At 40.5% G+C, this 14,071-nt stretch overlaps 1 protein-coding gene across 2 annotated transcripts in view; it reads right to left on the bottom strand.

Annotated features, from left to right (window-relative positions):
• Window positions 1-14,071, bottom strand: part of LOC137972397 (receptor-type tyrosine-protein phosphatase T-like) — a 97,901-nt gene that overhangs the window by 33,130 nt on the left and 50,700 nt on the right. For both annotated transcript variants that reach the window (XM_068819102.1, XM_068819103.1), the window contains exons 10-16: window positions 6,576-6,884; window positions 5,086-5,394; window positions 4,585-4,688; window positions 4,004-4,184; window positions 2,543-2,645; window positions 1,078-1,336; window positions 180-237 (exon numbers count right to left, since the gene is read on the bottom strand). In XM_068819102.1, the coding sequence (XP_068675203.1) occupies window positions 180-237; window positions 1,078-1,336; window positions 2,543-2,645; window positions 4,004-4,184; window positions 4,585-4,688; window positions 5,086-5,394; window positions 6,576-6,884 (1,323 nt within the window). The remainder of the gene's footprint in view (window positions 1-179; window positions 238-1,077; window positions 1,337-2,542; window positions 2,646-4,003; window positions 4,185-4,584; window positions 4,689-5,085; window positions 5,395-6,575; window positions 6,885-14,071) is intronic.

Genomic DNA, 14,071 nt, shown 5'->3' on the forward strand with positions numbered 1-14,071 from the left:
CAGAATGGTATGTTATTTTGCAAAAAAAACTCTTGACTGTAAAACCTTTCGGACTGAACCATCCTGTTCTGCACTTGTGTTGTATTTTAAGCGCTCTGTTATTACAAATAACCACAGCGGAATTGAGAATTACCATTGCATAAGTAAGATCAAGCGCTATATCTGCTATCTAGCCTCACCTTTGGACTTTTTCACTGAGATTTTTGCAACTTTGTTGACTTTTCCTTTTAAAATCACCTGTAAAGGAAAGGGCATCGTAATACCAAAAACTGAATGTTATAGTGAGGAAATAAACTTCTGGTCATAAGAAATACCTATGCTCGCATCGCGAGTCCAGGACGAGGTGAGGCGAATTATTCACTTTGACAATCTGAAGGTCATTTAATATCGGAGTAGAATTCTTCTTTAGAAATAAATAGCTGGTTTTGTTTATAGTAAAGTGCGGGTGCGGCTTATTGCTTTCATTCATCGAGTCCTATGAACCCAACAAATTGACCTAGGGCCTGTTTTTCGAAAGTCCCGAAACTTTACGGGCCATTTTCGGGTGTCACAATTCCCTCTGTATCTCAAGAAAAGAGAGGATTTAAGTCGTCAAATCTCACAGTCAGTTTGCTTTTTGATACCTTGAAAACATGTTAAAAGATCGGCATTCCAAGCGGTTGGCAGGTTCACAAATAGCTATCCGGGCCCGAAAAGTTTTCGGGACTTTCGAGAAATTGGCCCCTGCTCTCATCTGAGAGGCTTCTTAGCTCAGTTTGTAGAGTATTGCATCGGCATCGCAGAGGCTGAGAGTTAGAGTCCCGTTGAAGCCACTTGAACTTTTAAAATGTCTGTAAGACACACTTGCTTAATTTGTCCAGATAAGTGTGATAAGTGTTTCTTCCTTTCAAATAGCTAGTTTTGTTAAACTTAAATTGCACCGGATGTTTACGGAATGTAAATGTCGTATATTAAGGCTTTGATCTTTGCTTCTTGAGGCTTTAAGAAGTAACCAAAAAATAAGTTCGTAAAAGAATGTCCGCCGTCCAAATGGTTGTAATCCCATGGTAAAAACCATGATCTATCCTCCTTACTTACGTTTTCAACGCTGGTTACAGCTCTTTGGTACACAAGGTAATTGTGGCCCCTCTGAAGTTTTTTGTTCTCGTAACCGCCGTAAGTCTCTTCGTTGCCAACATAAAATTCCCATGACTCAGTGAGCAACGGAATGTTCTTTATTTCGGCAGCAATATAGAAGCCCATTTGTTCCTCATTACTATTGTCCAGCTTTTGAGAATAGTCGTCTGGAAGGTCTTCATTGCCATCAATAACTTCCAAAACTATAATCTGATACGAGCTGAACCAAAATATAGTCGTTCATAAAAAAATAGCATTTCAAAGTATCAAATGCTGCAAACTATATAAAATAGTGTAATGTGTAAATAAGTCGATTAGGACTTTCTGTTGTAAAGTCAACTGACCCATAGACTGATCGACAAATCGATCGAGCCATCAGACAAAGAGTCAGTCGTCCATCATTTAGTCAGCCATGAAGTCAGTGGGTCCGTTAGTGAGTCAGCCAATTGGTCTGTCCTTTCTTTTTTTTCTATTGGCAAATCAATCAAGTAAGTGGATGCTCTGGTCTATAGCTCTTTGGCAACGTAGAACCAATATTCTTAGAATGGTTCTACGCTGCCAAACAGCTATAAATTTCTATAATAAAACCTCACCTAAAAGATTCGCAACTAGCGAAAAGTAGTCGCTTATATCGTGGAATATTTTTGCAAATTTTGGCTCTTAAAAAGGTCACCCAGCAGTTTCGGATGAGCAAATTGTTCGCTGGGAAGTTCTCAAAGCTAACGTTCAGCTAGCAATTTCGCCTAAAATTTTAGGACACTTCAATTTTTCAGCAAAGGTAACCGAACGTATCAAATTCTTGTAAGTGATAAAAAGCATCTCTTTAGACAATCTTTAGACAATACAAGTAGCCTAGAAATGGCTCTCAAATGCGTTTGTCTTTATTTGCTCGTCGGGTGCCCATGCTATGTGAAATGGCTGTTTAAATAATTCGATTACGACTTTCTGTTATAAAGTCATTTGCATGACCCATGCATTGAGAGATCGAAAAATCGATCCAGCCATGCATTGGTCAATAATTCATTTATCCATAATTAAGTCAGCCAAGAAGTCTGTAGGTGTGTTAATCAGTCAGCAAATTGGTCGGTACGCCCTTTCTTTTTAACCATCTAGCAATTAGCCAATCAATCGTTTAACCAAGTATGCAAGTAAGTGGATGCTCTGGTCAGTGTTTTGTTGACCAATCGACAGAAACATGGTGTTTATTGGCAGTGAAGAATCTTACATTGCGAAAATAGTTGTTGTCGAGTTGTTGTTGCTTGACTGTGAAGATGGTCTCCGTTCTGCTTTGTCGAAAGCCGCCATGCAACAGTCATAGTCTCAGGACTACAATCATCCAGAAGATCAAACTCCGTCAAGGAAATTATGGCTATGGGAGGAACAATGTCATGAGAGTGTATCGCATCATATGTGGATTTGACAATACCTTATCGGCCCATTCGTCTGAATTGCAGGCCACAATTCAATCATAACGCTTGTATTGTCGACGCTTTCATCTCTTATTCTTTTGACGTCCGGTTCCAGGGGAGCTGGGAAAAGAGTAAAATTACTTTTTGTCGTCACAAGGAAAGTATGTTACAATTTAGTATTGCCATTAGATGTAGTTACATTCACCCTTTTAACCATGCGAAAATATGTTTTGGCCTGCGTTACGGCTTTGCCCTTAATGAACGAACCTGAGGGAAGCTGCAATGGATTAATCGAAAAGAAGGTAGAATTGTGTCATTCAGTTATTTCACCCAAGAAATGTAGAAACGCAACAAACGATATTGGTATATTGCGGCCGTAAGCACTTCCCGGCAGCCACTTTGCTTCATGGAAGTTTGTATTAATTCAAAATTACCATATGTTAATAATGAATACAACATTCGATTCAATCCTTTTTCCAAACCGTAGGTCGCAATGTGTATTCACTCCTGGAGACAGTCTCGACATGAGCATAAGTAAAAGAAGAACATGATTATTTTGCTGTGATTTAAGAGGGGGGAAGAAGAAGGAATGACCACAAAACTACGCTATGTGCATAATCTTGTGCTTATGTAGCGCCTATCCTCATTAACTCATTAGCTTGTCATATGTATGGTTACGCTGATATTTGCGCAGCTAGCAACGACCAAACTAAGTAGAGTAGAACATTCTCAATACAAACACAGTGTAAAGAAAGCCTCGGATAAACATAAGCCTCAAGTTTTCATTTCCTTAGAAGGTAAACGAAATGCACTTAGCAACCTTGTTTAAGGATCAAAAGTTAAAGAGCTGAATATTCTGAAGCCATTTAGACGCAGGCTACGACACAGAAAAAAATCCTTAGGTCGTGTTGCAAATCAGTGATGGCTTAGTCATTGCCCCAGCCGCGAAAAAAAGTAATAGAAATAACGCTCTCTACTATCGATCATGCATAATCTGCAACTGAAACCATGTTTGTTGATCATGAGATCGCGAGGTTTTCGATAGCAATTCAAAAAACCTGATTTGACAATGAAAGTACCGGACATGGTTATTTTCCGTTACAATTGCCTTGGGAGCGAACCCTCAAGGAGGTGTGAAACTTAGCAGAAATACTGTTCACATTCTCGAGATTGGATAAACTTATCCCGTAAATCAAATGCCGTCAGATCGATTTTTCTGTTTAGTAAGCAAATAAAGCGGTGTGACTTCTTTCTGGTTTGAATGATCTATTGCGTGATGAGTGTCTTGTGTTTCTTCAGTCAAAGGCTTCCTGATATACCCAAGTCCAAAAAACAAAAGAAAAAGGAAAAGAAAAAGGGAAGAAAAGAAGCCAATGAATCCTAACTTTATAGTGCCAAAGTACCCTGCGTTAAATGGTAAACAACCAGACGAAACGTCCGGCCTGAAATGAAAACCCTGCAGATCAAGAACGTTTTACCTGCCACCTTCGTTTTAGCAACCATTGTTTGTGATACGTTCTGTCCACATGCAGACTTCCCAGAAAAGTGAAACTTGTAAGATGTGTACGGCACCAACGTCTTCACTGTTTGCTGTAACAGTTGTATTGTACCACTATCACTGAAGTCTTGTATGTAGTCCTTCGTTCCATAGTACGTAACCTCAATAAAACGAACATGATCGTCAATTTCTTATTTTTTTACAGAAACACGGACAAGTCTCCTTTGCTCTTGTGTTCTCGGCAACAAACAGGTTTTGTACACAAGCATAGGCCATCAGTAAGAATGAGGACTTGGAACACCAGTTTCTAAAGCATGGGCTGGACACTGCATGTTTGCATACACTGGATGCAACTAAAGATCTTTCAGGTATAAACCTCCCGTGGGGAAGTTTTTGCTTGACGAAGGGCGAAAGAAAAATTAAAAAAAAAAAAAAAAAAAAAAAAAAAAACAGAGTCCCATGCTAGGTTGGTTATCTATGGCCTGAATGGAGAATGTGTGCCAATGGCTCTACAAAGTCACGAGCCTACAAATTTTCAAATGTAATCAAAGATCTTCTTACTGAGTATTCTGAGACCTCTTCTGGGCTGAACAACGGGTTATTCCAGGTTAGCTCTAGTTCTGTTTTTCCAATGTTTTGCACTTTCAGGTATGGAGGTTTTGGATCTGGCGATGGCAAATGGATTAATCAATAATGAAGGTTATTATCGACAACCTACCGCGAAGTTGCTGTGACTTAATAGCTAATAAATACGATGAGCCCCAAATCAAATATTTGCTCTCCGATGAATATGTTGCCTCGTAAGACCTCCATTCATTATTTGAAAATTGCAGAGCATAGTAACGATGTCGAGACCACTGTAATTCTTTCGTGTCATTTGCTCATCATCAAGTTTTGATTGCCGTTATTTTCTGAAATGCCGCACAATTTCGTATCTGAACTTTTTGCACAGCAAGGGAAAGGAGATGATAAGTACAAAGCTGACAACGGCTAGAGGTTGTAACTTTCTTTTTCTTTTCAAAGGGGAGTGGTGTAGACCACATGTAGATAATCTACTAATACCTGAACTTTGCAATGACTTCTCCTTGCTTAAGGGTCCGCTGCCGGCTGAAGTGAAGGCTCTCACAGATACGTTGTACGTGCATCCTAACTGAAAGCCACTCCAAACGAAAAACGTTTCTGTCAAATTGATGCGTGAGGTCTCGTCAAGAGATCGTCTCGACCTTGCTCCATTCGATGTCTTTTTCCTTCTGATTTCATATACTGTGATTTTTCCATTTCTCTTTTCCCTTGCGACCGGAGCCCACGAGATATTAAATGTGGTCTTATCCACCTCCTTGGAGAAAATATTCTCAGGACTCCCAGTGGGTGCTAATGAAAGTACAAATATACAAGAATTAGTGATTATCGCTTTAAATCACCGCATCTGAGTCAGCAAGATCTAAAATGTTTGTTTCTGACATATTTAAGGCTAACTGAACCAGGCTGCTCTTGCATGAGTAGTAAGGACTTGATTTCACCTGTCCATGGCATCTCGCATGTGTTCTCATCTCTTTTCTCTGTCTAATTGATGTAAATACGAAAAATCCATCATTCGAATGGTCCTTAATCACAATTGAAGACTTCGATTGCATTGGAAGTTTATTTAGTGGACCCATGAGTAGTCGTTATAATTCTTCCAAACGGACTCACCTCAAGCTGTCCTAATTTTTGGAAAGAGTAGGTAAAGACTGAGCAAACAAAAGAAATTGCTGTCAAGGGTTCAGCGATAAGCAAGCTAAAAAGCGGACATGGTGGTTATGTGAAAGGTGGTCATATAGTGCTAATAAAGGTAAGTCACAATGCAGGCTAGACTTTGGAAGCAAATGTTGCTATGGCCACAACCTCGAATATGATGGCTTGCAACTGCAATCGACATGATAAGGGAACGAAGTCCACTGCCGATGAGTATGCCGTCGTTTTCCGAAACTGAGATACCAAAAAAAGGAAAAAGTCGCAACGATTCCTAACCTGAAACCTTATTTTTAAATGAGAAAGTGTTTTAGAACAGGACTTACAGTTTGTAATCAATATCTTGAAAATTAGAAAGTCTAACAAATTGTTAATATGATTACAAAGCCAGCATTTATTCCTCAGTTAAAGATCCTTTTTTTGATGCGAGTGGGTCTGTACCCACGACAAGGTAGTCGAGTGTTCTATCACCCGAATGAACCAGTCGACAATCTAAAAGCTCTTAGGGCATTCATTGAGTTTAATCCGGTCATTGTCTTTGCTGTTTAGTCTTTTTTTGTTGGTTCAGGTATCAAGTTAATAACATTGTACTATGTCAGAGCTACTATGATAAAATTAATGAATTTCCAAGGTGAAGTGAAGAAAAACAAACTTATTTTGAGAAGTTTTGTTTTTTTCTTTTCAATAATCTACATGTCGGTTTGAATTCGAATGAGATAAAATAAAATAAAGCTATATACACTATCACGGCATAAGGTTTTGTCCTTCATGCTTGAGGTAGTCAAGCGTTTTTTTCCTGCCTAGCATCTATGACTTCTTACCGTCTTCATTTGTCCTCACTATTACTTTCACAGGGCTAATTGGTCCATTGCCATCCGCTCCAAAAGCCATTTCTTGAAATGCCAATACTTGAAATTCATACTCTGTGTATTTCCCGAGGCCAGTAACATTTGTGGTTGTGGATGAGTTATTCTGGATGGTCTTAAGGGTGAGTGGGTCTGAAGAGTTCCTTATTTTGTACAGCAGTTTTATTCCGTGTATGGAGTCTGCATAGGGTAACTTCCAGGAGACACGCACACTGGTGGATGTAAGAGCTGTCACGGTAAGGTTGGTAGGAGCTTGTCTTGGACCTGAAATGATAACGCACTGTTTGAGATAACATATTCTGGGCCAAGAAAACCGCTCGTTATTTTTAAGAATCCTCTTACGGAGGCTGGATGTCTGGCTATTTCTGTCACGCTATGCTATGTTAAAAGATTATTTTTCCCTCAGGCATGTTAATACACTGACGGTATTTTGCGCATTATCAAGGATTGCATTGGATTACATCTAAACGATTAGGTAAAGTTCGTTCTGGTTCTCAGACTTACCCTTAATTATAGAAAGATCAAATGTTTACTACAGATATCTCCTTTTTTATATATACTCACCCCATACTTTCTTTTCATATTTCTACAAATGTGAAATGAACCAGTTAGAGTAAAATGAAATTATTTCTGTGCAGTTTGACCCGTGAAATGACATGTTCTCACTCGAGTTCTTATAGGTATTTTTGGAGGTCTAAAACGTACTAAACTAAAAGTTCAACTTTGTTATCGGTTCAAGCACCTTTAAAATATGCTTGGTTGATCACGTGCTCACAGTCCTGTAAGCCTGACTACCTATGCCCTTTATGCCCAAAGTTATTACTGTACTTTTTTCATTGTCACTTGGACTGAAACCGTCACGTGAATATTTAGGGCGGGTCATGGCCTAGCCCAGTTTTAAATACAAATTTCAACGCGTTCAACGGACAAAGGGACTAGCTAGCATTTCCAAATCGATTGCTTAGACGTAAGTACTGCTTAAATAGCAGGGGCAGCCAGGGACGGTTTTCTTTTAAATGCTTTAAATCTCTGTTCTAAGCTCTCTGGAGTGCCTTTAAAGCTTTCAATTTCATTTAATTAGGGTCGCTTTTTATCTGTTCGGTTATTCTAGGGGAGCTTGAAGCTTTTCGAATTTACTGGGGCATTTTTTCTACTTTCCCAAAATCTTAGGTATTGTATCCTTTTTGAATATCATAGCTGGCCTTTTTTTTGGTACTCACAACGACATTTTTATCAATCAGAAAGCAACAGGCATTAAAGGACAACTAAAGGTTAGAAGATCACTTTTTTATGTCTTATTATTTTCCAAATATAACGTCCTTTTCCTAAAAAAATAGGACAAATCCTTTTTCATCCTGAAAGGCCTTGAATTTGCCTGAAATCCTTAGTTGTTTTTCCAATTTCAAGGTCCGCCAATTTGTTTGTTTTTTCTTTCGATTTTTTCCAAAAAGGAATGTATGCCACCATGTTGTGACGTCATAGCGCAACATAGTACTCCGCTTTCTTCGTCGTTAATACACGTAAATTTATGGCAGAACTTGAACCATACTCTTTTGAACCAATGCGATAAAGTTCAGGATACGAGGAAGAGGAAGCAATCAAAAAGGGGAAATACGACTTGGTGCAGCTGTGATTTTTGCGTGAACTGGGAGGCCGGGACAGCAAGAAAAGGAATGCATCTGCTGCCGCGAGATAGAGGAAGCTATGAACTAAATCTCAGGTGAATTGCTTATATTCAAAAAGAAATAAAGACAACTTGATAACTACGAGATTCGGTTGGCTGCTGTTGTTTAGTCTGTCATTTTGATTCAATTTGACAAACTTTAGCATCTAGTGATGCACATAGCTCTTAACTAACAGATCTACATATAGCTTAATAGCTATTAAAGTTAGATGAGCCGGCAGATCGAGCTATTCGTTGTGTAACGCACCATTCTAGCTTTTCGACCGTGCATGTGTTTGCAAAGAGAAGTGGTACAAACTGCCATCGTATTTAAACACATTACTCTGTTCGTAGTATTGCGAATTTTAAAGGAGATATTATTTGGCAATTTTCAATTTTTTTATCTTGCACGGTCTTAGGTGAAAATTGCTGAGAGGCGCTCTTAAAGATCTGTGTTATCGTCGCCGAGTTTATAAAACCTAGCTTGAGGCGCGATTGCCATTCACGGAATGACGTGTCCCAGGTGCTTGCAAAAAACAACTCTTTGGTTCACTTCTCCGGCGCCGGGTTTACCACTGAAATCTCCCGAATAAAGAAAACATAGCTCACTAACTGGGTATAAATAGAATCGATGGAGTCACAAAGTTAACATTTCATCAATTACATGCAACTGTCGCATCGACCCCAGTGGCCAAGACACCGTGAAAAGGGGTTCGAAATGATCCGAACAGATGTGACAGTGCTGGATATTTGGCAAGTTCTCCCTTCTAATTCGGATGAGCCATTCTTTGAGAAGGATTTCGTTTTTAACAGGGAGACGGTGAAAACTTAACTCTTTTGGTGTCTGAGAGTTCTATTAGAACAGCCCACAATAACGCACTAAGCCATTTTTCAAGTTAAGCAAGTGAGTGCAATGACGTCAAGCTTAGCGCCCAAGCCTGCTATAGTACAGCCAAAATGGCGGACTTCCATCGAGTGATCAATACGGGTCTTTCTGGCCTCATAAAGGCGACAAAATGTAAGAAACCCCTCAAATACTCGAATATTTCCTTTAACTAAGTCAGGCACTACAAATTTGCCGAAGGAAAAAAAATTCCATTTTTATCTTCAGTTCGATTAGAAAATCCTATGTTATCAATGGCCTTCCAAACAGATAATTTAACGAAAGGTTCCTTTGGGTGCCCCTGAAATAGGCCTTTGAGTTGGTTACTGAGATTTAAGTACTGTTTATAGCGCAATTTGAATGGGCACCTAAAACAGGTGGTCATCAAATAATTTGAAAAACTTTATCGGGTGGGGGCAAATAAGATACGCTTTCATAAAGAAGTGGTAACAGTTGTAAAGTGGAGTTGTTGATGGCAGTTTCACTGCAGTCGACAGCCAGTTGAAGTGGAATACTGGTGAACAGTGAATTCACATCAAAAGACATCAGTTTGTGGTCGTCTGGTAATTGTACTGTCTTGATGACGTCAGTAAAGTTTTATGAGGAATTGCCTTCAACTTCCCGCACCCTACAAAACACTCACCGACGAAATCAATAGACAAACAACACACCAATTTATTGTATCACAGTACTGCCCAACGTATTCTACGATTTACACGCACAGACCATAGACCTATAGACGGATCGAAACGCGCCAATCACTGTTTAGTCTTCCCAGCCAATTAACTCTAGGCTCAACTGACAGTCGAAAAATAACATCATGAATGAGTTGACCAATGACATCTACGACCGGAGTTCTTATAGTGTATCTACTGACGTTACGCAAACTACTTGACTATGAAGATGACTTCAGGTCAGGTTGTCGAAAGGTCAGTCAATGCCATCTCAAAAAGTCCTTCTCAGGACTACACTCACCCGGAAGATCGTACTTTACTTAATTATGACATGACTCCTGGGTTCAAACCATTTACGAAAAGAAGCAATGCTGGATAAGAAGCTATCCCTGGAGGAAGGATCCAGCTACGTTTCCAGACAACTATGGCCTGGCACTTGCCACATTGTGGAAGACTGAGCGCACCCCCTGGGCAGCAGTGTATCAGCGACAAATGACTGATGTGGTAGAAGGTGGTGGGGCTCGGAAGCTCTCGAATGAGGACTTAAAGGATTGGATAGGGCCGATGTTCTATAGCTCTCATATAGCCGTCAACAACCCCTGGTCGCAGTACACACCCTTGAGAATAGTTTTCAACTCCAGCCAAGTTTGTAATGGGGAAATGTCCAGATTGTTTCATGAACAATTTGCTAGGTGTTTTACTGCGTTGGAGAGAAGAGAAAGTCGCGCTAGTAGAAGACATCAAGAAGATGTTCAACTCGGTTCGCTTAAGGTCTTTAAAACAGCACTGCCATAGATTCTTGTGTAGAGACCTGGAGCCCTTTCTAGAACCTGATAATTACGTCATCGAGAGAGTCAACATGGGTGACACCCTTGCACCTGCAATCTGCACCGAGGCAATCGATAAAACAGCGGACAGACTTAAGAAGGAGAGTGAGGCAGCAGCTAAACTACTCAAGAAGTATAACTGTGGATGATCTTATCAATTCATACCCCTGCGGACCTTGCCATGAGAGCGGTACACGTAGAGGTAGTCTTTGGATATGACAAAAGCTCATTCTTGATGGCGCTAAACCGATTCGCTAGTGTTTGTGGTTGGCCTGAAACGATCTCAGGGATCCTGGGTCGCATCGAATTGGAGCAGAGAGAGAGAGTTGAAGGGACAGTAGCAGGGAATTGATCGCGAAAGGCTTCAGAGAGACGGGCAAATAAAGGCTTGATGTGGGTCTTCGGTCCAGCAGATAGTCCGTGGAACCAAGGGGCACTGGAGGCCTTAGTAAAAAGTAAGAAGCGAGCCATCCACTTTGCAGTCAACAGTTAGCGGTTGTCAGTTCCAGAATTCATGACATGGTGCGCAGAGGTATCCAATTTGCTGAACGAGCAGCCCACAAGCAATCTTCCAACTGCTGAGTCAGATCTGGATATTCTGACACCCACAAGTCTGCTACTTGGCGGTGCTACAGCTGTGAACCCCGGCGAATTGCAGCCTCGAGGATCTCATGTCATTACACGCTATCACCTTGTACAGACTTCTAGAGAAGGTGGACAGAGTTTTACGCCCTTGCGATGGTAGTACAAGGCAAGAGGAACACAGCTTGCCGAAACCTCAACCTGAGAGATATCATGATTGGGGCTGAGAAGAACACCTTGCGTGGAGAGTACCGGCTTGCTGAAGTAAAGAAGCTTGCAAAGCGGGTGAGAAAGTACAGCAATACGGCGACTCAAGGGACCTTACAGTAAGTTTCAGTATGTATAGTACGCTCATTATATTGAGGCTGCGATCGCTGCGACACTTCCCCTTCCCGGTGTGCCGGAACCGGGAATGCTGTTATTCGCGCGATCGCAACCGGAGTGGTCAGCGGTCTCAGGAAAAAAAGAGTAATGGCGCCGGCCATGAGTTGTGGACGTTTGTCGTTGCGTTGTATTCAAATGCTGAAAAGAAACTAAAGTGTAAGTAGTTTGTCTTTTGTCTTAACTTTCCAGTTTTCGTTTATCATTTTGTATATTTAGAATCTTATCTTGTAATATTTTTTGAAGGTTTTATCGCGCGTAAACGTGAATGTGCTAGTTGCAATAAAGTTTAGTTTGAAACCAGTACACACAAGAGGTGAGGTATTTGAAATCAAATCGTCCAATGTTCAGCTATCGGGTTGCGGACACGAAACCACGCCACGGAAGCATTTCAATCTAACCTATTTGAAAAAGGCTTGAAATTCGATACAAATTTTCCAAATTCGTTTCTTTATCGTTAATACTACACAAACTTTCAAGTTAAGCATTTCGCCCTATTTTCAGTGCGCAAAAAATCTCTTTCGTGACACCTGTCGGTTCGCTAGTTACCATCCATGTCCAAAACACCTAAACTGAGTCGAGTCCACTGCTACTTAGCGATTTGATTCAAATTGAGTCCATTTCGCTAACCAGTTGCGATTCGACTCAAATTAATCGAATCACTCGATTCGAGGTAGCTGTGTCCATTCGACCCTAGGAGAGGCCGATTTGCAAGATACTTTGGAAGGGGAGTAAAAGGGGGTATAGATGGTTTTCAATCACGTGATGAGACGGCCATGTCTGTCTACAAAGCAACGGCAGCACTTTTCTACGGGTTGCGGGTGACAGGTGGCGGATGGCGGTGAAAGAAGTAAGAAAATCTCATCAAACTGCTATTTGCAACGGAAATATTTGCAACCGTTCTCATTTCCTGAAACGTTCAGAAAACGTCCCAACATTAGCGTAGATACCCGAAATGTTCGAGTGAAAGATATTTTTAGCTGTTTTCCAGTCCCTAAAATTCAGTTTTAGTCCTACGTAAATATGGCTCAAACGTGAGATTTAGCGCCGTTGAAAGGCGCGTTTTAGCGTAGAAATTGCAATCCATTTTTTTACGTCAATGGTTATTAAACAATTGGTCTGGCATTGTAAGTTATCCACGGAAAATTTCCCGGTATGTTTGTCACCGACATATTCACGACGTGTAGGCGTGTGACCCACGTTGAATGTGTGTTTAGCGGTTTCGTTGGCAACGGTGGTAACTGGAGGTCAGTTTTAAAAGTTGAACACAATATTATTTTTAACAAAAATTCCGTTCAATATATAGGCATTATTTGTCCGACTTGTAGAAAAATTTGACTGCCAACACCATTGACATCTCCTCTCCCCTCTGTGGCCTATTTTTATACTTTAGCTCCTGCATGACAGTTGTTTTCTTCTTTGGTTTTCCCACGAAAGGTATTGAATAACATGGTTCATTTTTTGCATTCTATTGGTCATTTCGGATCGCAAATCAGGCAGCTATAGCGAGATCGTTCAAATGAGTGAGGTCTATGAAAAATCATATTTCAGTCTTTTAGCAGTAACAGTTAATTCAAATAAGAGTTAAAAAATTATCCCTTTTGACATATTTTCAGCGGACCAACTATTTCCAAATATCTCTGAAATATTTCAAATATTGCCTTTCTTTGGGTGTCGATGCTATACAATAACTTTCTGTCAAATCGGCAAACTTTAAATTGCTGCAGATTATATAGGAAAAAAACATAACTTCCCAAAAGGTTTCCAAAATTTAAAAATTACCACTCCTCCCCACTACGCCTATTCTGGTCGTACGAGGCGGTATACAGTGCAGTGAACAGACCCATGGACGTGATATATGGAGCAAAAAAAAAACCCTTATGAGGTGTGCGTTAGTCACAAGAAACGCGTAGGAGAATGAAGAGAGGTATTATACAAGTACTTGTTCTCAGGAGTGCTACTCGCTGACTTAACTTTAAAATATTCATCATTCATCTTTTCCTCGTTACCCGCTACCCGCTATCCACTACCCTCCACCCGTCACCCGCCACTCGTGGAAAAGTGCTGCCGACAAAACAATAGCAAATTGCGGCTCATGTTTTGCATTATAATAGAGTCAAATTCCCAAAAGACTTTTCTCTGTTGTTCTGTTCACCAACATGGCTGCTCTGACGTCAGGTGAAAGTCATCTATTGAAATGTTGACGACGAATTGACTTGAATCGACTCGATTCTAGGTAGCCGTGTCGATTCGACCCAAGGCGAAGTCGATTTGCAAGGTACTTTGAAAGAGGAGTAAATGGGAGCATGAAAATGTTGACGATTTGTTTCAAATAGATCGAATCGACTCGATTCAAGGTAGCCGTTTCGATTCAACACAAGGAGAAGTTGATTTGCAAGATATTTTGGAAGGGGAGTAAAAGGAGTATTGAAATGTTGACG

This window comes from Montipora foliosa, chromosome 10 (assembly GCF_036669935.1).
Source record: "Montipora foliosa isolate CH-2021 chromosome 10, ASM3666993v2, whole genome shotgun sequence".
NCBI classification, from domain to species: Eukaryota; Metazoa; Cnidaria; class Anthozoa; order Scleractinia; family Acroporidae; genus Montipora; species Montipora foliosa.